General features: G+C 34.5%; 1 protein-coding gene across 1 annotated transcript in view; it reads right to left on the bottom strand.

Annotated features, from left to right (window-relative positions):
* LOC136024715 (AF4/FMR2 family member lilli-like) overlaps positions 1 to 24,524 on the bottom strand; it is a 120,477-nt gene extending 95,953 nt beyond the window's left edge. The window contains exons 1-3 of the mRNA XM_065700131.1: positions 24,313 to 24,524; positions 15,053 to 15,101; positions 3,407 to 3,529 (exon numbers count right to left, since the gene is read on the bottom strand). Of these exons, the coding sequence (XP_065556203.1) occupies positions 3,407 to 3,526 (120 nt within the window). The 5' untranslated portion in view covers positions 3,527 to 3,529; positions 15,053 to 15,101; positions 24,313 to 24,524. The remainder of the gene's footprint in view (positions 1 to 3,406; positions 3,530 to 15,052; positions 15,102 to 24,312) is intronic.
* Between the last annotated feature and the right edge of the window lie 900 nt (positions 24,525 to 25,424).

The raw sequence follows: 25,424 nt of genomic DNA on the forward strand, positions 1-25,424 counted from the left end.
ATTGCATGACACAAATTTAAGGAATTGCACTTTGTTATCTAACTGGAATATACAAGAAATTATGAGAAAATCTTGTCCATTTCGACATTATTTTGATATCCTTCCAACATTTGTTTAGACTTTCATAAAGAAAAGACAGTGCTGACGTCTGAATTATCGAATCACAAAAATATTAAACGAGTCCTCAAAACAAAAAAATGATTCCTATAATTTGTCACGTCCAAACAAAGATTCTTATCTAAACTGATTCCATCTTAGAATCTAATATTGTTCCGCATCAATTTAATCAGAGGACTCAATTTACAAATTTCTTTCATTTTTGTTTTTATTTCCTTTTCTTAATTATCTTTTTTTAAGCTCCTAAGTTAGTTTCACTAATGTATGAATATTAAAAGCATATATGTTGATTCAACCAAAGACTAAGAAACATGTTTGGCTGGAGACTTAAGTCAGACCATTCTGACTAGGACCCGCTCACACTAGCCATATCATCATGTTCAGTTCAGCAATAATATACCTAACTTAAATACATTCCCTACTGCCTTTGCTTTGTAGGCTGCATTCAAGCTGAATGCATACAAACACCATCAAATTCAGCGTATCAGAAAGCCCTACTGTAGAGGTTTCAAGCTCATATCTGCAAAAATGTGGAATTTTGTTAGTTTCGCCAGAAGAAAGATCACGGATGTGTGTTCATTTGTTTGGAGATTGGAGAGCAACTAGGCCACCTCCCCCACCCATTTTTTCCAAAATCACCTGATCAAAATTTGACCAAGGGCCATATTTCCTCGCATTATTTGAAAAACGATCAGAAATCAAATAAAAAAAGAACAATTTTTTCAACTAGAAGTAAGGAGGAACATTAAAACTTAAAACGAACAGATATTATTACATATATGAAGGGGAATGCCCATCTTCAACACCTCGCTCTTTAGGCTAAAGTTTGAATTTTGTCCCAATTCTTTAAGAACGACTCCTGAAACACAAAGGTCGTTTAATTTGAACAATAAGATGTTTTTGCTTTTTTAAGTACTGAAAAACTTTATTGCAAAGAGGGAGGTGTTCAGGACGGGTATTTCCCTTCATAAACGTAATAATTTCTGTTCGTTTTAAGTTTTAATGTTGCTCACTACTGTCAGTTGAAAAAACTTGTTTTGTTTTTTTTATTGTATCACACAGAAGAGTCAATCAGGTTTTAAAAAGGCGAAGTTATTTATCTCTCCAAATGTTTCATTTTCTTTTCAATCAAGATTTTTTTTTTCGCTCAACATTATTTAATCCGGATTTAAGAAGAGGTCGGGTTATTTTTATCTCCAGAAATGAAAAACTTTGGGATTGACCGGCAAAAATAGGTCACAAAGTAAATCAATGAATTCAAAAGACACTTTTTAACACGGAAGCATAGATTAGTAATCTCTATTTTTCTATCATTTTTTTATCTTATTCTCAAGAATCACTTTATTTTTACATTTTATCTTTCTATGTCTTATTCACTTTTAGTTCTAAAACATGGAAAACACACATAAATAAAGAGACAAAGGTTCTCATCCTTCACCAAACAAAATAGGTAATGACACTAGATCCGTGACAAACCACAATTATGGACTTATAGATGCTTAAACTTACTGACAAATTAGAGAATTATATTGTTTTTTGTCGAAAGTCGACAAGTACATTTGGTCAAAAGAAAATTGAAAGCTAAAAATCCCCGATCGTAAATAGCAGACAAACTGCTAATTAACAAAGGGTGAAAATTGATGGCTATGGTAAACATCAGAATTATTCCTTATGAAATGATGTGCTGACAATCTCTGTCATTACTAGGGTAGGCAAAAAAAATTGGAAAGGGGAAGACAAAATAGGAGATGGTGTACAGATGACAGATATACACTTTTTCCTGTAAAAACGGGTATATTTTCAAGAGGCTAAAGAAGAGTCATTCTATAATGGAATACAGAGGTTCTGTCAAAATTATAACAAGTCTTCAAAAGAAGGTCGCCTTGGAACAGAGGACATCTGAGACTTTTGTCATGCGCCTGGTGTTTTATGGCGACCGTACACCGTTTGACCCGCCGCGTCACGGAGACATCAAACAAAACGATTCTTCTGTTTTCTTTTTAAGCTTAAATATTTCAACATAATCCCAAGATATAATGAGAAGCTGGAACTAGGAGAACTATCTTAAAGTTAACTAATGCTGAAATTACGATAACCCTAAATTAGTTTGAGCTCAATCGAAGCACTTACTATAATAAAATAACAAATTGTGCCTGGCAAAAATAGGAAGTACAATTGGCTAAATATGTATGCAGTGGTTGATTATCTAACATGTCAATTAATGAGATTTTCTTATTTGTAAATTTAATACGTACACCGTTTGACCCGCCGCATCACGGAGGCATCAAACAAAATGATTCTTTTGTTTTCATTTTAAGCTTTTTTATCATTTATTTTTTGCTCCATCAGAAGTGACGGTATACCACAAGATCTGGTTATTGTCCCACTTTTTAGAAATATTTCTCCCGAATGTCTCAAGAGAAGGATTTTTAGGAATTGCCTCTGTTGGGAGGATATTCCAAGTGACGACAGATCTTCGGGTGAAACACGTTTCCAAGTATCCCTATCACCGTCTACCCTGTACAAGGTAGTCCTTATGAGCTGTACTTTGCCAAGCTAATCTCAAGAGGTTCACCCTACCGAAACTGACCTTCGGTAGTTTCTCCTACAGAGGGCAGCCACGAGTTTATATAACATCGAACAGACAGTCTGATATCAGAATCGTCCAAATGTTCCAGGATCGATTATTAGGGGTTTAGCATCAAAGTAGCAGCAAGTTGCTGCGCAAGCGTGCCCAACTTTTGACAGGTTGAAGAGGAGTGATGTGGCTAGTTGGAACACCAGCAAAGAGAAGACTTTGCATAAGTCTTTTACATAAGTTTATCCACCAGATAGGTCTACATTTCGCCATGAAGATGGTAAAAAGTAAATTTAGCTATCAATTCATAAAAAAAAATTGTTGCTAATAATTGGTTAAAATATTCAAAAAAATAGCGCTCAATAAGAAAAAAATTTGTTCCAGCCAACCCAATTCAGGTGTAATAGCCCGACTAGTACCATCAAACAAACTAGCAACTATGAAGACCAAGCACTTTCTTAAGTAGAGCTCAAACCACAAGCTTGGGATCTGACATCTCATCGAAAGGAATCAGGACTAAGAACATCCAATAAGTACACAGGTGGAGGAGCCTCCAGACCACGCCCTGAAGAATTCCAATTTTTACTGAATTTGTTGGCACTTGTTATTCAAATTATAAAAGCCGATTATTTTTGTTCCCTCCTTCACAAAAAAATCTGCTTATTTGCTTGTTTGTGCTAGCCCATAAAATAGCGCTGAAAAATAGACTACCTTATTTATCGGTGGAAAAGATGGAACAGGTTCCTCGTTGACGGCATCTCCTTGAACAGCACGCTGGCGCTCTTGCCGTGCCAACTGGCGCTCCCGTTGTCTATCTGCGATACTTAACATTATCTGAAATACAAAGGAAAAATAAGATTGTCACTTTGTCCAGTTAAAATTACGGATCCAAATCGTATGAGGAGATGAGGAGATTGAGGAGATCGTATTTTGAACATTTTCAAAAAAATCAGAAAATGTTCATTTTGGTCACAATTTTTGGAATGTCTCGGGAGGCGCGAATCATTGGGGCAGCCTTGTTTAAAAGGATCCCATCAGTCTTCCCCTGTGTGTAGGCATGAACAGGCATGCTTTTATATAGGAATATTCCCTCCTCCAAGGGAAAACTCAGGTTGAACTTTTAAAAATTAACGAAATCCGGTGAGGATGTCAACGAGTCTTAAGTTTCAAAATGCTAACGGACACAGATTTGTATTTTGCAAATTCTCTTTTTAGCATTCTCTTTTTAATTTTGACATTTCAGGGGTTTACAGGAACCCAAGGGCTAACCCTCCAGCGGACGTCTCCCACAGATATCAAAGAGTCGAGTTCAATTGTAAAAAATTACAGATATCTGCAATCCATTTATTAAAACTGGCTGACCCAAACAATGTACATGGGAAACTGCCAAGAAAGAAAATTTTGAGCTTTAACGTGAGTTTAATAGGAATTAACAACTACAAGCATGGGTATATCCAGGATTTTTGATAGGGGCGGGGGGTGAGGTTACAAAAAAAACTTTAAAAACTCATCAAAAATTAGTTTTATGTGAATTTTTGCAACGTTTATACGTAGACGAAAATTTCAGGGGGGGGGCTCAAACATTCCCCTAGATACGGTCTTGACTACTAATACGGCGCTAATCACCAGAAAAAAAAATAAAAGCAGGTTTACTTTCAATCTACCAAAATTTGAACTTCAATAAATGGCCTTAGTTTATTTGGATCCAATCTGTAATTTCCTGAAAATCAAGGACTTTAATTTTTAGACTATTTTTTTCTGATTGTTGGGACTAGGCTAGGATGCAGAACATGGACCACTTTAAAAAATGTTTAAAAGTCTATATATCTTCAACCGATGTAAAGTGAAAGTAAGAAATATACAAGAATTAATTAAGAACAATATTTTACATAAGTATTTTAATATTCTAAATATTTTAAACATCTATCTATCTATAATGACTGAATATTTAAGATATCAACCAATGAAAAGGGGAAGTAGAAGAGAGAGGTTTTGCCTGGGGAGGGATGGTCCAAAACATAGATTTTGGAGCATAATTTTATTCGAAGGGCGGTCTTCTCAGCTAATCTCGGGGGGGGGGGGGGGGGAATTCTGCCATTTCCTTGTATACAGGCATTGTTACATGGAAACCAAACACAAACAAAGACAACCATTGTATTAACGGGGGTTACTTCTTTCTACATTAGGACAATTGACCCGTTGAAACAAAAGCATTAGAAAATGATAGTAGGCCTACCGTTTTTAAATAAATTGAAATGTACATCTGCTTAATGACAAATCTATAATCAAGTTATATAATTTTAAGCACTTTAATCTTGTTCGATATGAAAATGATTTCTCATTTTCAATTTTTATCATTTTTTTCATTTGATTTCTCATTTTTCATTTTATGAAAATTTTAAAAAAATGATTTCTCATTTTTCATTTTACGAAAATTTAAAAAAATGATTTCTCGTTTTTAAAAACAATTTTTTTAAGAGTACGGCACAGGTGCTGCGACAATAGCTGATAATCATTAGGAAACAGCGCTTTTCAATACTATTGACAAAATTGCAAGTCCAAGAGCCATTTTATAAACCCTCTTTCGGTTAGATGCCTATATAGAATTTGCTTTCTGACAGTTAGATTTCTACCCAAAGTCCAAAACCTTAAAATCAACTGTGTGTTGTTGTTTGTTTTTATATTAAGAAAATATTAATAATAAAGGTTAATTTTCAACTATTTCAACATAGTCCAAAGAAACAATAAGAAGGTGGAACTAAGAAAACAATATAAAAGTTAACAAATGCTGAAATAACGGTAATCCTAAATTAGTTTGAGCTCAATCGAAGCACTTACTATAACAAAATAATAAAGTGTCATTGGCAAAAATAGGAAGTACAATTGGCTAAATATGCATGCAGTGGTTAATTATCTAACGTGTCAATTAATGAGACTTTCTGGTTTGTCAATTTAATGCAATGCTAAACACCTGTTATAAAAAAAGAATTTATGGGCTCTTTAAAAGTTTATTACCAGAAAACCTGCTAACGGCTTTTACAATGTACATTATATTTAAGCAGGTTTTTGAGTTTTCAAAATAAGAGAATATTTTCAAAATACAATAAACCTAAGAAACACTAAAAAAAAAAACTAGTGCCTAAAATTTTACTTATACTGCCTATTTTAACAGGCGTGGTTTCGCTAAACGGCATAATAGTTTTTGCGACCATGCGCTTTTCTCCCCTTCTAGGCTGTATCTTCCTTATAATAAGCATGATGTTAAAAGAAATGAGGCTAATTATTTTAGATACTGAAAGTTTTTTAGTATATTTACCCCTTATTGTGGGAAATAGGCACCTTAAGCATCGCTATCAGATACGGTTTTTGGGGAGTGGGTGACAGAGGGGACACTCGCCTCGGGCACAGAAACTGTTGTGGCACAAAATTTGAAATAAGGAATCTAATGATAATAACCATTTTGTAACTTTTCAAATTGTATTTTCATTAAAATAAAATAGAGGCGCAGTTAATAAATGAAAATAATTAATAAATTATTGATTAATTCATTAAATGAAAACAAAATTAAATAAAAACAATTAAATATAATAATCAAAATAATAAAATTATTAATTAATAAAGATTAAATAACTTAAATAATAAGTTTAAAATGATCAATTTTTTTTAATGAAAATTTTGTTAGAATTTGGCCTGAAAATTTTGTGGGAGACAGGGAGGAGTCTATTCCTTAAAGTTTTTATAATTTTTATTAATGAAAGTAAAAACGATGAAAACATTTCAATCGTATTTTCTTTTCAGTAAAGCGCAAACTGTGTTCTGGTAATAAAACACAATTAGTTCTGGTAATATTTCAATATATTAGTCATAAAATAACTGTTTGCCTGTTCCTGTGCCTGTCTTTGTGTGTCTGACTCAGTGTGTTTTCTCTCTCTCTCTCTCTCTCTCTCTAAAAAATTCATTCACTAATGTTTAACGCTGAGGTTTATGCCCTCTTTTGATCCCATGCAAACCTTACTAGTAGGACGAAAAGTCTAAATAACATACGCTGGTGCATGTTTCTTGCTGGCCCCGTCAGCAAGAAAAGTAATAAAATGCTAGAAGGCTCGTGCAATTACAAAATATAAGATTAGTGCCTTCTTATGGTACGAGTCTAATTGGAAGGGGACAGCCACCTATTACGGCCAGGAACCTACAGAGCCCCCATGGCATCGTACCAAAGTTTCAAGAAGCCATTCTAAGGGGATTCGATACGTTAAAGGATCACCCTATCTTTTCTATATTATGCTTTCTACAATCAATTTCTAACAAAATATTTTGGTAGTTATCTGTGGCGCTCGGAAAATTTGCTGATGGGTTCTTTGTCTTTAAGACGGTCGACCGATGCTGAATATCTCTAAATGATATTTCAAGGTATTGAATCCCCTTAATCAAAACGATGAGAAGGTAAAGAAAAATTCAGGGTGACAATATTCGTGCCAGTTTTCTGTTTAAACCGAGTCTTTAAAGATAGAATTTTTGATTGTACCATATTTTTCAGATAGCTTTTTATTTGACACATGGTCTTAAAATGTAGAAAAAAAGTTTCCGAAATAGCCGGAAAATTACAAATATTTAAAGAGGCTTTTCATATATTTGAATATATGGCCAAGAATACATTAGAGTACCTTTGACATTAGGGATGAACGTGTGTATATTTTGGAATTTTTCAGATAGCTTTTTATTTGACACATGGTCAGTCAAATGGTGTCTAAATGTATCCCAAGGCAATTCCTATTATAAGCATAACTTCCTCTACCTTTCGAACCGACACGCCCATGTTTCAGAGCCATACTTGGCCACTGTCATAACCAGGGCTTTTAGTATTCTAAACTTTGCTGAAGATAATTCAGAAAATAATCAATAAAATACAATTCTCATTACGGACAACTCAAATCTCTTTCTTCTCAGAGCTTTAGAATCGGCTAGAGTTAAATTTTGCGCAATCTGGAGTCAATACTCCAATTAATCCTATTCCTGTTCAGCGTCAGTGGATTAATCCATAACGATGGACACCGTTTATGATTAATTTTAGCGAACAAAGGTAAATTTAACGCTGAAAACAAAAATAAGCAATTCTATGGAAAAAAGTATTTACTTCTCATCATTCTCCATGGGACGTAACATGTTGTCAGGGTCATATCTAGGGGGAGAAGGGGGATATTGCGTTGGATTCCCCTCTAAACAAATGTATTCCAACTCATATTGAACTTATCTAGAATGAAAGGGGTATGGATCTTCTAGTCCGCAAATTATAGTTTCTCTTATTGAAATGAAACTCATCTACACCAATTTAGTAAACCACAATAAATAACTTTGATAGGTAGTAAGAAGCTTGTCAAGATGAACTACCTGTTAAACCACTTTTATTGAGAAGATTAATGACGTTCCATTTTAACAACAGTTAACTTAAAATTCTGATTTACAAAGAGATTTACCGGATCTATGTGGATGACTCAATTTTGATTATAACCGATTATACCTCTTTTAACTCAAGTATATCATATATGTATGGGCAAACAGCCACGACTTCGATGGTATACTCACACAAAGAGCCCCTCCCCCCCAAAAAAAAATAGATCCAAAAGTTCCGTTTCCAGGAATAATTGAGATCGTAGCAAAACCGAAATTATTCCTGTTCAGAAAAAATCGGTTGATAGGCTACTTCCGACCTAAAACGCCTAGAGATCTAGTAGTTTTTCCTTGGGGGAGGGGAATGATGTTTCAGCATTTCAGGTGAAATATCGAAAGGTTTGTTTCATCCTATATTTCTACATATCTGGGGCAGTCTTCTAACGACAAAAATTTTTCATTAGAATGAAGGGATTCTCTTCACACCCATTGATGTATGTAATTATGGCAGGCGAATCTAAACATGTGCCGGGCTATTAGTCCAAACCTTGGAACATGGGATAATAGTAATCTGTGTTGAAAAAATTTATAAAAGTCATACACAGAAACGAAAAAATTATAAATACACTAATATTAAGTAAATTCTAGGATCGTCCACTTTCCACCATCTGATGCAGATCTCGGAGCAACACATGTCCCGCAGGGTTCCGCAGCAGGTGACATAGTCATCGCAATATTTGGCAGAGTTTCAACATGCGTGTCACACTTTTGTCACGCTTGGCACACTCCGCCTAGCCTACATGATTTCTGAAAGTTAGAAACCCCTCAAGTAAATGATATTATATTTAGCATCATTCCCTTTAATATGAAGTCTTCTTCTATTATATATTGACATAATCAATGTCCCATTTTGTTTATTACACCCCCCCCCAAACAAAAGTCCTTCATGGATGCCTGCTGGTATCATTACTGAAGCAGATAGCCTATGGCAAGAAAATGGTTTTGAAAGACAATAAAATCCACCATGAAAAGGTATCAGTTACTTTATCCTTATTTACAAAATCTAATGATAATCAAAAAGACGGTACTTCCGTATTAGCCGGTACACACCCCATAAGTTTGCTGAATGCAAGATTTAAGAAAACCGGTTTCATTGCCACAAAGACAAATGACGGATCACAAAATGCATTGGACTTAAATAATTTGGGCTATATGCTTCTACATTGGGGGAGCGGGTAAGGTTAGGTTAATTTACCCCCTCCCCCCTATGAGCAAATATATAGCTCAAATTATATTATTATATAAGCTAAAGTAATATATTTTCATCACATTTGGGTATATTTCATTAGGATTAACCTAACTTCACTTCTCGAGTGTGTACTGGCTGAAACGGAAGCACCGAAAAGTGTATTATCATAATTCTAATTTTTAGCGATTCTCTTTTAGTGACAATTTAGAAACAGAACCTGCAACCTACTTAATAACAGTAAAAATCAAAGTAATTGCTAGCTGTTGAAAATCTTCAGTTAAGAAAACTGGAAGGAAAACGGTTCTTGTCTTATTTTAATTAGACATAAAATACAAACTAGGCAGTTAATCACACAGCTTTACCTTAATTTGCTTCGTATCACTTCACCCTCGTATAATTTCAGCATTACATGTCTGTCAAAGCTTCACTAAATCATAATAATTAGATAATGAAGTGATAAAGATAAACAAGGTATGGAAATTCTTCACTCTTTAAAATAAATAATAAGAAAGATGGTATCATAATCTTTATTAGTAGGGAAAAGAAAGCAAATGATACAACTAGATCAATTAAATTAGAAGTGAGCTACGTTTCCAGGAGGATCACCCATGCGAGATAAAAAGCTGATGAAACTCAATTTATAGTCCCTTTTTCATCTAACAACAGCAAGAAGGTTCATTTTTGGAATACAACACTCGAAGAATTTAAACTAAATTTCATAAAAACGAAACCTTTTATCGTAATTGGGGGCGGAGGAGACCAAAAAGAATATTCTACAAACCTTCCGGAAACGACAAAGCCCATTGTTTTACCGTTTTTACGCTTTTAACCCTTGACTGAAAACTAAATTTTTGTATTTACATGCGCTTTCAATTCACCAAAATGAAGGGGGGGGGGTATTTTCATAAGCTAGGGGATTTTGTTTTTTCTTTTAATGAACAATACTATATAATGCACTTTTCAGTGAAAATGCCTAAAATATGCTTTAAAACAAAGAAGGGAGGGGGGCGAATGTCCCCTCCAACTGACACCACTTTTAACGTTGAAATTTGCTAAAAATAAGGATTAATACCAAGACGGGACAAAAGAAATCCGTCGTTGGATAGCCTACTGTATGCCCGTATAATGAAGAACTTCTAGAATGATTTCTCCACCAGATAGCTAATACATTAACATCATATACACTTCAATTTTCTCCACTTTTTGCGACAAGGTCAAATTGGGTTGAAACGGTCCACGTTAGCCTTTTCCTCAATCTATTATTGATAAATTTATGCTTGTTAGGTACTTTTGAAGAACTGATAATGTTCCGGTTTCTGAGAAAAAAAAACAAGAAAAAAAACTATCGAACAAACATTGAACTAAATGATAGTATTTGTTTATCTTAATTCTTAGGTAATGATACGCATAACTTGTCTAGGCACCCATTTAATATGCTTGAAAAGCAAACCTCAAACTTATGCAATTTTATTTAGGCCACTATCTCAGTTTCTAGCTTTTAAATCGTTAGAGAAAAACAAAGATAACACAGACTCGCATTTATCCTCTTTATGGAACGAATTCTTCCCAAGGAAACACCCACTTCAAAAGTCATGTACACAAGGTAGCACACGACAAACGTGGTGGAAACTACCACAGAATGAAGGTTACCATGCATGATGTAGCAACTTGTGGGAGAAAATGGCAAATCGGGTGGTAGAGAGAGCAACCTCTGGATTCTTAGACGAGAGCCCTAACTCAGGGGTGTACTATTTTTATACGATGCTATTAACATTGAAATCATTAAAACGCCGGGGGGGGGGGTGACCTCCAGCCAGCTATAGTGCCATTTGGTACATTATAGTGGTACTGCTGCATTTATCATAATTGCTGATTCAGCAATGCCAAGCAGCATTTGGAGAAATTTTCCGTAACATGCATATACCACACTTGTTTTCGAGAAAAATAGCACCTTCTGGACAGGAGCTTGTGGCAACACTGCATTCCAATCCATATTGTCTAGTTTTCAACTAAAGGACATAATAGAACTATATTTTGAATGAACGGACATTAAAATCTTTGGGAACCTCATCTTGTAAAACATTCATATATATATATATATATATATATATATATATATATATATATATATATATATATATATATATATATATATATATATATATATATTCGATATTGTCATTATGAAACAGTAAGTAAGGAGTGACCTGGCTCAATAGTAACCAAAACTCTAAAAAAAGGAATTTTGGTACCAATAGATAAATCAAAAGAATCGAGGATTTATGATGGTTTCAAATATATAAGTCAATACGTTTAATTTTACCCATCAAAGGTTACGACCCTCAGAAAATTTGCCTGACATTTTAAAGTAGGGGGATACACCCCCTAAAAGTCATAGAATCTTCATCAGAATTACACCATCAAATTCAACCTATCAAATAACCCTAACGTAGAAGTTTCACTGCTGTAGAGGCTTCAAGCTCCTATCAGAAAAAAATGTGAAAGTTTGTGTTTTCTGCGAGAGGAAAGATCATGGATGCGTGTTATGTGTAGTTTTTTTTTTTAGGGTGATCGGATCAACACAGTGGTCCTAGAACATCATAAAAGAGCTCATTCGAACGGAACTTAAAAGTTCTAGTGCCCTTTTTAAGTGACTAAAAAATTAAAGGGCTACTAGACCCCTCCACGGCCTTTTTTCTCAAAATCGTCCGATCAAAGGTTTGGGATTGCCATTTTGTTCAGAATAGTTGAAAAACCGAATAACTATTCTTTTGGGGATATTATGATCCTCCCAAAGCCCCCGGGGGTAGGTCTTTGAGTTACAAATTTGCCTATTGTTAACGTATAGTATTTGTTATTGGGAAGTATGCATATGCTACATTTTTCAGAGGAAATTTTCTCCTAGTGGAATTTTCCTCGGGGATAATTGTCCATGGAGAGGGAAGTTTCCAAGGGGTAAATTTTATACTAGGGGAATTTATCAGAATTCATATACGAAATTCTTCTTCTGTCTTGCTTTCTCTTTTCTGTCTCAATTTTACACGTCGAGATGCTAGGGGTAATTGCAAGAGGTAAATTCTCACCAGCATTGAATTGTCTAGAGGATAAATCCTTGGGCAGGAGGGATTTTTCCGTGGAGGAGAAGCCAGATTTCCTGGCATTATTTAAAAAAAAAGTGATCAGAAATTAAATATGAAAAAGCAAGTTTTTCAACTGAAAGTAAGGAATAATATTAAAGTTTAAGACAAATTTAAATTACTAGGTTTGTGAGGGGGTTACTCCTCCACAACACCTCACTCTTTACTCTTAAAGTGTGAAATTTTTCCCAATCCTTCAAGAATAACTCCTGAAACATTATGTTAGTTTAATTAGAACATTAAGAAGCTCTTTTTTTATGCAATAAAAAACTTTTTTGAAGTAACACATGTTTAATTTTGGCTCACCTCACATGAATAATCAGAACAAAATTTGCAAATTATTTTTTTTTGCTAAATGGCTCTCATAGTTTTTATCGGAAGATTGTGATAAAAAAAGGAGGTGGGGGAGGAGGTTTAGTTGCCCTCTAATTTTTGGCTACTTAAAAAGGCAACTAGAACTTTTTATTTTCTTACGGACGTTTTTATTAGTAATAGATATACGTAACTTACGAATTAACTTACGTAACGAACTTCTATATTTGTATATTTTTATTAAGTGCATAAGGGGGTTCGCCCCCTCCTCAATACCTTGCTATTTACACTAAAGCTTGAATTTTGTCCCAATTCTTTAAGAACGACCCCTGAATCACAAAGGCCGTAGAATAAACAGTTGAAATTACTTAAAAATACTCTAGCGCAAAAAGAGCGAGGTATTGAGGAGGAGACAAACCCCCTTATATACGTAATAATTTCTGTTCGTTTTAAGTTTTAATGCTGCTCCTTACTTCCAGTTGAAAAAAACTTTCTTTTATTTACGTTCTCAATGTTTTTTTTTTTTTAAATAATACTAGAAAATCCTGCACCCCTTCATGGAAATTCTCTTCCCTCATGATAAATTCCTCCATGGAAAGAACCTCCTACGTAACCCCCTACACCCCCACCCAACGCTAAAAAAGTCCCCCTGAAAACGTCTGTAAACTTCCCAATAACCATTACTATATGTAAACAGTGGTCAAAGTTTGTAACTTGCAGCCCGTTCCCCCGGTACTGTGGGGGATTAATTCGTCCCCAAAGACATTAGGTATTAGGTTTTTCGACTATGCTGAACAAAATGGCTATCTCATCAATTTGATCCAATGACTTTGGGAAAAAATGAACAAGGGAGGGGGCCTATGTGCCCTCTAATTTTTTCGTCGCTTCAAAAGAACATTAGAGATTTTAATTTCCATTAGAATGAGCTCTCTCGCGACATTCTAGGACCACTGGGTCGATACGATCACCTCCGGAAAAAAAAACAAAAAAACAAAAAAAAACAAATAAACATGCATCCGTAACCTGTCTTCTGGGAAAAAACTACAAAATTTCAAATTTTTGTAGATAGGAGCTTGAAACTTCTACAGTAGGATTCTCTGATGCGCTGAATCTGATAATGTGAATATGATAATTTTCGTCAAGATTTTCTCAAGTTTAAGGCATAAATTTTCTCAGGCTCGTAACTTTTGATGGGGAAGAATAAACTTGATGAAACTTATATATTTAAAATCAGCATAAAAATACAATTCTTTTGATGTAATTACTGTTATCGAAATTCCGTTTTGTAGTTTCGGTTACTATTGAGTCGGGTCAATCCTTATTACAATTTGTTAACACGAACTGTCTGAAAACTACGATGATGGTACTTACTTACTTGTACTTGGATTAGGATACAAGCTATGTCGCTCTCCGTGGCGACAGGATCAGGCAGACCGCTAAATTCCAATGGTTATGGTATTGGGTTAACTGAGCGACAATTTCGAGCCATGAAGGGTCCCATCTACGAGTATGTCTCCGGAACCCGCCCATGCAGGTACAGTTTAATTAAATATTTAATAGATGTAGTTAGATTAGATTAGGTATTTAATATAATACGTCCTGGGCGGCCTGATTTCCATAAAAAAAAAGCTGTAGTTTTCGTAATTTTGTTACTAAAGTCTTATATTTGCATCATATTTTGGTATATTTCATTGTGATTAATCAAACTTCACTTCTATATTGTGTCCAGGATAATACACAAATATCATTGTCTGTATGCATTAAACAATCTATCACATTGAATCGGGATATAAACCCCCTTTTATATCAAATATCGATACTTATACTAGATAAAAAAAAGATAGATTTTTAAAACAAATCTAACAGGGATAAACTGAATTGAATTTGGGATAAACCCCCATCTTCCCCTTCCACGCCATCTGGCTTAAAAAAACGGTTTTAAATATTGACACTTGTAAAGTTTTACAAATTTTTATTTCACACCCTAGTAATTAAAAGTTGAGCTATTCTTATAAGTTCAGAAAGTTATATTTTCTAGTGATTTTACAAGCCAAAGTATAAACATGGAAACAAAGTGCCTACTTAGTTGCAAGTTTTCTCTTCTTAAAAAGGTCAACAACAAGTAAAGAGTTGTCTGGGAAAAACACAATCAAGAATAAAAACAAATGCAGCTTGTAATTATTTGCTTTAAAAATTAATTAAACAAATACAATTTTCAATTAATAGAATAATAATTGAACGTAGCAAAATAAGCTCAAAGAAAAAACTTACTTGAAGTTAGCAGTGCTGACAGGGGTACCACATTCTGCACATCGGATTTCTGCAAAAATATATAATTTATTAAAATTAGTAAAGTAAACTGAGAAAACACAACATTGCTGTGCTTAAAAGTTAAAATAAGTTTTTAAGACCTATGGTGCAAAAATTATTCGAGTTTTTCGCAGTAGAAGAGTCCGTCCTCCCCTCAAATTAACAAGAACTTGTTAACAGATACGACATATAACTTGTTTAAAATGCTGAATACTCGAAAATTCAATTTATTCATGTAAACTCTTCCCAAATGTGCCTGCTAACGATCATTTTCGTCTTTCTTTTCAATTTACCTAAACCCCCCCCCCCGCTATTTGTATGATACACATCTAAAGATTTAAAAGAAGCACCTAAAATGAAGAAAGGGCAAGCCCTACAAAGATTTGGTCTAAAAGTTGCGCTTTTCCTGTTCTTCGACCCCCTTCAAATTTTTATGTAGCCCCCTCCCCCAAAGTACCTATTCTGCGTAGGTCTATGTCTTATTGAAATTTAGGCTTTTACAATAAGCATCACATTTTATGAAAATCACCTGAGGGGAGATCTCTAAATTAGCCGACGAAAACTCTTTACACGGTATATAACTTCTAAGGAAATACAAAAGCTCATTAAAAATGCGATTGTTTATATCACCGCGAATGAGATAGGCTTGCAAGATAGTATTTTTTCCACGATTCTATAAATTTGTCAACTTCCTGGAATCCAACACAAATACAAACCCGCTGAATATATCAGAAAACTCTTGTTACTAACTAGTTCGTTACAAGATTACTGCAATTGTAGCGTCAAACTTGACCTATTTAAAACAAGTCCAACTGTCCATGGCAATGAAAGGTGAATTAAGAATGGTACTTGTCAATAGTAACCAAAGCTCTAACAAATGGAAGTTTGAGCAAAATAAATACAAAATAATTTGTAAAAATTTAAAAGAATATATTACAAAACAAAAGTACACAGAAAAAATGCTATTTAGGCTAATTCTAGATTCGTATCATGCGTTAAGTTATCCTTTAACTAGCATATAAATACTTGTGTCGAAAAAAAGGGGGAGCGCCCACAAAAGGGCGTCCTTTCTTTCGACCAGGGGTGATTGCAGCAAATGAATAATTGTAAAACGTTGGGACGAAACGTCGAATTACTGGAATTCTGGTTGCTGCGACAGCTGCAACCTAGTCAAGAGCGAACCGCAGCCCACAGAAACAAAAAGTTAAAAATCGCGTTTAGAAAAAAACTACCTAGTGAAAAAATTGCCATCTGACACTGATTAAGGAATGGTAATTATTATTTCGATTTGTCTTAAAAGTAAAAGTTTATTGCGGAAAGAAATTTATGGTGATTTCAAGAAAAGTCTGAAAACCCTCAAAAAGGCGTCGGGTCAAAATGAAAAATACCATTGGAATCAGCACGGTCGAAAACCTAATTGTGGGAAATTACAACCCCCCTCCTTGAACAGGAAAATAACTTTTTTGCATGGGTTGCACTGATCTGTCTCCCGCTTTTTTGTTTTTTTTTTCTAGCAAGGCTAGGGGGTGACAAGAACATCATAGAAAAATGTTTAATAGCCCATTCGAACGGAAATTAAGTTTACTAGTACCCCTTTTAAGTGACCAAAAAAATTGGAGGGCAACTGCCCCTCCTTAAAGGCCCCATCCCCCACAGCAATCTCATATAAAATAAATTGGTCATATCTACGTCCTTCCAATACATTCAACCATCAGCAAGCTCCAAATGGCACTAAAAACGGCACTTTTGGTGCCATGTCTAAAGTGGAAAAACTAGGGCTAACAGAACTTTTTAGCGACTTTAAATGGCTCATTTGATAGCTATTGCTCATGTCTACTTGATGTTTATCAATTCTACCATCCGTAAGTGTGATATAGCACTAAAAACAACACTTTTGATGTCACTTCTTGAGTAGAAAAGCTTGGAAGTATAAAACGATACCATCATCGTAATAATTATGATCAAAAGCCTTAACTGGAGGTTTGAAAGAATACCTCTCGAATGTTCCTCCTTCAAGCCTCCTTAATAAGCTACGCAATTAAGGTACAAACACTGATATATCAAATTAGATTATTAGGGGCGTTCGACTTCGGCTGTTAGTATAGCGTTCGACTTCGAATTACACTGTCTTGCGTTCGATTCCTGCTTGGGTATATTTTTTTTTCAATCAAGGTTTCTCCCTTCTATACGATCATTTCCAGATAATTTCATCGTTTTTCTAAATCTGATGCACTCATTTTTTAAAGCACGTCCCAGAAAGGTATTTGATCAAGCATTTTGATTCAAAGGGGAATACAGGTCATCCAGTTCATGGTTTACAACGACATTCTGAGTAGATCACTAAATTCATACCACAAGGAATGGCGGAACTTTGTCAAAATCCTGTGGAGGGGGGGTCAAATTTGAAGCCAATTTTCCCAAATCCAGTGAAAATGACAGAGTAAACTGAAAAGCTAGTCACATAGTAATAAAAAATACAAAGATGTACTAAAACACTGACCTATTTCACTGGATGCTTGAATTATGCAGACTTATCTTAGTTTTGACAACATTTTAGGAGAAACTACATTTCATCTGGGAGGGGGAGGGGGCAAACTGGGGTCTGTAGGAAAACTGAGGTCTGGGAGGAGAAGTTACCCCCTCTGACCCATGGCAAAGTACGCCCCTGACCTCAGCCCCTTGCCACTTAGTGGTTGGAGAAGTGTGGGCATGTGGTTCTGGAACCACTGTAAGTTGTATATTAAAAGACAGATTACTTATTGTTATACTTACTTATTCAAATTATTTTCTTGGCAATTCCGCCGAAATATTCTCTCCATACGTAAGATTGTGCATCCAAAGAGGAACAAAGACAAATGAAACAGTTCTGTAGGAGAATTCAGGTAATTCTTCCCAAAATTTTGAAATGAAAGCTAACTTAGTTCATAATACCATTTATCATACCTACACAAGAAATGATCTTTTATTGAAATTTCCATTCATTTCAGACTAATGAGCGGCTTTATATTTTGGGACAGGTCAAATAAATCCGTAAGCCTAACGACACATATCTGTTGAGCTAGCAAAATTTTCAGCAAGTATGTCGATATACAAACCTGTCCGCTTAGTGAACCTTTTGTGTCGAAGCTACTCACCTGGAGCTACTTTCTTAAGTTTTACTGAATTTAAGTTTTTAAAACAAAGAATTAAAGATCCATTTCTTTTCTTTCTTTACAAAAAGAAACGCCACTGTGTTTTGATTTCTTTTTTCACTCTAAACTTAGTTTTTTCTTCAATTCTTGTACGGCTTCTTAGCTCCTTAATAAGGGTTGAGGTGTCATATTTTCACTAGATAGATTAGGGGGCGATTATAAATTATAAAAAATAAGTTCCCAACTGAAACTAAGGACCAACATTAAAACTTAAAAACAACAGATATTATTCCGTATAAATAAAAAAAGGTCACACAATGTTGTTTCTAAATTAAGTTTTAATTAAAAACGAGCATAGTTTAATCAAAAAAAAGTTTTCCGAGGGAAGTAAAGAGCGAAGCTGAAACTTAAAACGAACAAAAACTATTACTTCACAGCCTATATAACAAATATCAATAAAACTAATGGAGGTAATGATGCTCGTCCAGAGTTAGTTCCCATGCAAATTGGCGCATGAAGAACGACCTCCACGTGCCTCTGGATATCTGGCAAGCCATCGGAAAACTAAATGCACCTATGGACGGTTGGGTTGACAGCCCTTCTCCGGAAACTTCTATTGCTACGAATGGAAGCAGAAAAAGGATATGTCATCCCAAACCACCTCTCGACCCCGGACGGCCCAGGGACGATTACCGCTGAATATCGCTGACCAAGGTGGCATCAATGTGGCCACCTGAAATGTTCCGACACTGAACCAACCCGGTTCAAAGCTTCTATTAGCCAAAGAATATAAAGTTCGAATTGCTAGAATCACCGAAACACATCTATCTGGTGATGGTGAGGAGTACATTGGTGAAGGGCGCACACTGCTCTGGTCTGGTGGTCACCAGAAACGAGGAGGTATTGGTCTAGTGCTGAACAATGCCACACGCAAGGCCCTCCTGTCATTTGCACCAGTAACACCCAGGCTCCTAAGAGCAAGGCTCAATAGTAAACATGGAAAAATAACGATTATCACCTGTTACGCCACCACAAATGAAGCCAAGGAAGAAAATAAGGATGACTTTTATACGTTTTAAGTTCTGAGCTCTCGTCAGTACCTCCCCATGACTACCTCGTCCTTCTAAGAGATATTAATGCTAGCATTTTCAAATGAGTCTGGCCTGTAGGATTTCGCTGTTACCCATAACAGTAGATAGCCTAAACGACAATGGAGAGAGAATGCTAGACTGCTGTCTCGCCCACAATCTTACCATTGCTAACACATGGTTTCAGAGACCCAACATAGCCAAGTACACCAGGTATGGCAATGATGGATCAACGAAGAAGATGCTCGATTACATCATCATGCACCCACCGTCTTGTAGCCACAACAAGACCACCGTCTGGTTGTAGCCAAAATCAGGCTTCACCTAAAAGCTACAAAAACCAGCCAGGGCTAAACGGAAAGCAGGACGTCCATGGCTGGGGTGGGACGATGTCATAAATAAAGGTGTTTGAAGGAAATTGGAACTTCGTGGGAGGGTGTAAAGAGGAAGTCTTCGAACAGATTACCCCTCATACTCCAGTTTACCCCCCCCCCATTCTGAAATTTAGTTTCTTCTAAAACGTGCATAATTCAAGCATTGACAGAAATAGAACAGTTATTTAGTACATATTTACCTTTATAGTACATTAAGACACCTGTATATAGTACTATAAAGTACCTTAATAGTACTTTCAAAGTACTAAATATTACCTTCATGGTACTAAACGGCTTATTCTCTTAGATTCTACTGTCATTTTCACTTGATTATGGAAAATTGGTTCAAACTTTGCCCCCACCCAAGGATTTTGATGAAATTACGCCCCTGGACAAGAAGAGGTAATGGATCTCCAGGCTGATTAGACAGCAGGGAAAAATTACGGGCAATAAAAGCTTCAAATACTGATGGACAGAGGGGCTTATGAGTGGTTTGAAGCGAATTGTCTCACTCTAAATGTTCTCAAGTCTCAATTTTTGTTTTTTTCCAGAATTGGCTTGCAATTTCCTGGTTTGAATATTATTCCAAGTTCTAGAGGTATTATTTCTAGATCACAAAATAAGTTTGTTATGTTTCTAGGAGTCCTTGTCAATGAGAATCCTTCATTTAAGAACCATATTAACCTTCTTTGATTAAAAATGTCAAAAATCTTAGGTATGATACATAAGCTAAGTTATTTTTTCCTGAATGTATTTTAAAGCTTCTTTATAATTCTCTCATACAGCTTTACACAAATTACTATTCTATTGTTTGGATGAGTACTTTCCCATCCCCATTAAAAACCCTTTCTCTTCTTCATGAAAAGGCCCATCAGTTAGTTTTGGATATAAATAGTATGTCAACAAATTCTCTCCTTAGGTTCTGTCCACAGTATTTCCTATCTTGTGCTATTTTTATTCATAAATATGTTCATGGTAAACTTCTCTCTTGTTTTTCGAATTTGTTACAGCCCTGATTTAGTGTAAATCTTTGTAGAACTCGTACCTCTGAAGTTTTATTGGTTGTTAGAACTCCAACCATGAGGTCAGATTTTAGCCCTATATACACATGTAGTAGGGTTTGGAACTCCCTGCCAAAGAATAACAGAGATTGTCACTCCATTGGGGTTTTTGAAAAATTAATGAAAAGTCATTTGGGTTAAATTTTCCCTTTTATATCCATATATATATATATATATATATATATATATATATATATATATATATATATATATATATATATATATTATATATATATATATATATATATATATATATATATATATATATATATATATATATATATATATATATATATATATATATATATATATATATATATATATATATATATATATATATATATATATATATATATATATATATATATAACAATATTAATTTATATTAGTTGGCCAGTTCAATTGAGTGTAAATAATTAAAAAAAAGGTTTGATATAACTATTTGCATTTTTCTGTTTTTCTTTTTGTTATTTTTTTTCCTCTGTGTTTATTTCCCTTTTCTTCTATTACAGATCTTGATAATTATGAGTGTAATGTTTTTCCCTATGCTCATAGAATTGATCTTGCTAGTATAAGTACAAGATATGATGGAGCCTTTGGTAAAGGTGTTAGGAGAGATACATGTATATTAATTATTTAATACTAATAAAATTGAGTTGAAAAAAAGCTCAATTTCAGAGTGGCTTTGGCAACCTAATCATATTTGGACATGAGTATTCCCAGCTTAAACATTATTTTAACAAATTATGCTATTGTGAATGCTAAACACATAAATGCGTACAGGGGATCACATCGAGATAGGTCTAAGAACATGTAAATGTGGTTTTTGAGGCAACAGACCCTCTACAGCTTGAAAAAACTCTTGAATCCATTTGCTAAAAATTGAACATATCTATACAAATGGTTGATGTAAAGTAATGCACTGCTGATCAGAAAACAATATGAATTTCAAATTATGATCTAAGACTTAAGGTTGTTTTATCAATGAGAAGAGTGTTCTTTTTTTATTTATATACATTCATCTTTGGTTCAAACTTAGATTCTATCCAGGGGCAAAGAAAATATATAGGAGGCTTATAGCTTTTTGTTACCTGGAGTTTAGTAAATTTTGCTGAATGGAGTAGGTAAATTGAAAATGTTTAGAGACAACTATAACTTATAAAATATAGTTAAATGAAGTTTTAAAGCTTTTAACTTTGTTCTATCTTTAAACTGAACTTTTTACACTTGAATGAAGTTTCAAAAGGGTTTTGGAGTTGTAGTTTTAGTAAATTTTGCTGAATGGAGTTGGAGTTGGTAAATTGAAAGTGTCTGGAGTTGGTTACAAAAAAATATGGTTTTTTGACTATTTTCTTTGGAAAATACCATTTTTGGGAACTCCAACTGACAAAAATTGGAAAAATAATAAAATTGCCTTACTCCTGCATTTTCAAATACATTCCCCTCCCCCTTATATCTTTGTAAATTGGTGTTGCTGTATTTTAAACTTAATTTGTCCTTTTTGCTGTTTTAAGAGCATTTTAAAGCAATTTAAGCTCATAAGAATATTGGCCTCCTAATGAGACCAAAACTAAGTTTATTGTTTTTAATCCATATGGATATGGTCCTCCTCTAAAGTAATACTTTTTAAAAATCTACACTTTGTAATACATTATTATACTGTATCATTAGTCTTTTGTAATAAACCATCATCAAACATAGTGTATCACAGTCAACACATTGGTCAGGATATTAATTTATATGTTCTTTGTTAACTCTCAATTAAGAAATGTGCAAAAATATACCTTGAATTGGTAGCCTATATATAGGGAGGGGGGAAAGTTTATTTATTAGCTACCTGAATAGACTGTAATATAAACCTTAGCCATTTTTACTACCAGCCAATTCCAAGTAACAAAACCAATGCACATCATGTCAAAACAAGCTTTTTGTCTATATTTATGAAATAAATATTTAAGCCTAATGAAGATTTTTGTCCAAGACAGGGCACTGTCAAAGTACAGGGCGTATTACCTTATATCTAGATGTATCAGGGTGGGGGGGGTCTATCAGAAAAGGAACCATGACATTTTTCAAGGTTATAGCCAAGGATAAAATAAGAAAGCTAGACTAATGGTATAGGCTACTTCTATTTGCTTATCATTTTTCCTTCAGAAATGAGCAGCTACTATATATTTACCAAGTAGCCTATACTAAGTTAGCAACAAAGCTTTCTTTTGCCAAACAACAAATCTCCAGTAAAATTCTAGTTAATTGACTTCTTGCTGTCTCAGAAAGGGTTAGGTTAGGAAAATGAAACTTTCAGGGATGAATCTAAAGACTAAAGTATGTCCTGGGAAGGTATTTTGAAGCAACTACCTCCACTCCTTCTCCCTCTAGAGCACCCTGACCTTTGAAAATATGTGTGTTATAAAAATTAACGTATAACAAAATTGAAAAAAAAAACATTGATATGGCTCAAAATTCTACTCAAATAACAGGAATTACATTTTTCAGAACTAAAGGCAGAGAAAAAGCAACTAGTAACTGAAAATGAAGGTAAAATGTTGTTTTGTCAAAAGATCAATAGGTATAGACCTGTCATGCAGGCAAATCTCAGGAACCTCTAGAGGGAGAAGAAGTGGAGGTGGGTACTTTAAAATACCTTCCCGGGACATACTTTAGCCTGTAGACCCATCCCTGAAAGTTTCATTTTTTTTATGTGTTTGTGCTGTTGCACTGGTGATTTCTCTTTTCATTATACTGTACAAAGAGAGGAGATGTCATCCTTGCATTTAAGATGATGACCAGTGACCTAGTCATTAACCCTGTTTTGGTCACAGTGAATACACCAGAACACAAGGAAATCCCATAGAACTGCATCAACAATTTAGCAGAAAGCATGAGAAGTTCAACTTCTTCACCATTCCTGCTCTTCCACTGTGGAATTCACTCAGCAGTTTCTGCCAGTTTATTTGACAGCTTGAAGATTTGCTTTTCACTATGATTTTAGTGGCAAGTCCTTAAACATGTCCAGCCAGCAATATATCTAGTGATACCCAAAAATAAGACCAAACTGTCCTGTTTCCTATTTATGTAAATAGTGATCATCCAGTCATGAACTATGACATGATTATCAAGTCAACATTGCCTGGAACATCTACAGGCTTTTCAACCTTAGTCCTAAAAGATGTGATTTAAGGTAGACATAATTTAAGGTAAGTATGTTCCCTTAAAAAGTTTAACCACTAAAGTAGGCTAGCATCAAAGCAAACTTAATCAGCAAAAGTTAATAGGCTAGACTTGGTATATAGACCTATCTAGGCAACAAAGATGAGGGGCGGGGTTCTGCCATCATAGTAGCATCTACTGAATGTCAAAGAATGAGGCCCAACTAGGAAGCCTAGGCAATACTAGCCTACAAAAAACATTTTGTCCTAGTGCCTAGCCTATCATCTTGGCACATTCATGGGCTATCCAGAAGCAGGACTAAAAATCACCTACCTAAAATACAATCAGGTTGTTAAATTTATGATACATGCCTTAATTCAGAAAAAGCTACCATAGGACAAAGAAATTTAGTTTTACCTTTGATTGACTTGTCCTGGCAAGTCAATAACCAAACAAGTCTTTAATTTACCACAAAACAAATGTTTTTATCCTCTATCACTTAGTTTTTTATTTTCTCACAAAGAAATACCAATTTTCCGTCAAATAACTTCTGTTAAGACTTAATTTTTGCAAGATTTCAAACTTCCACAGAAATTCAACAGTAACTCTTTGACCTGTTTTAAAATATAAAACATATTTATGACTATAGATATACCAATCTTTAAAACACTTATAACAAAATATTATTTTTAGGCTATTGCTAGCCAAATTTCATTCTTAAACATTTAATATCTAATAGATAATATTACAAAACTTAGAACTATTTGAGATCTACGTCACAAACCTTGCATCCGCAATGTAGCTAGCTGATTTCTCTTTAATGGCAGAATATTTAAAAAACGAAGACATGCTCACGCTAGATGCTATACTAGCTAGTAAATCGCGACATCTAAATAGCAATTAAATGATATTCGAGGAAATTAAAAATTAGTCACTTTGACAAAATTAAGATTTCATGAGGGGTGTTTTCCTTTAGAACAGTTTATGTTTTCTTGCTAAAATTACTGTATTCAGTAAAGCTATTAATTCTTAATATAATAAATCAATATTAATGTTAAAAAATAACATTAATAAATCTATAATAATAATAATATAATAAAGTGAAGCTCATCATCCTGAGAAACACAGATGTATTAAAGGTTTGTCAGGCTTACGGTAAACAGAGAATACATCTTTTTGCTTATCCATATTTTGTTTTCGTAATTATTAATTTAAAAAAAAGTAAATATTAAAGAGAATCTTTAGACAATAAGTACGGAGATTAGAAGTGCCGAAAATTAAAAGGGTACTCGCTAGATAAGATTGAAAATCATAATGCTATTTTTAAGGATAAAAGCAATCGGCTGGCAACTAAGCCCCCCCCCCCCGACCCTGTCTCTCTTTATAGAGATACGGACTCCTGTAGCTCGCCAGGGCATCGGGTCAAAAATTACAGTATTTGACTAAAAATGGGTGAATGGTCCATAGAATATGACTCGGAGGGGGGAAATGACCTGTTCAGCTTTAGGGGATAAAAATTATGTAAATAG

This window comes from Artemia franciscana, chromosome 3, assembly GCF_032884065.1.
Source record: "Artemia franciscana chromosome 3, ASM3288406v1, whole genome shotgun sequence".
NCBI lineage: Eukaryota > Metazoa > Arthropoda > Branchiopoda > Anostraca > Artemiidae > Artemia > Artemia franciscana.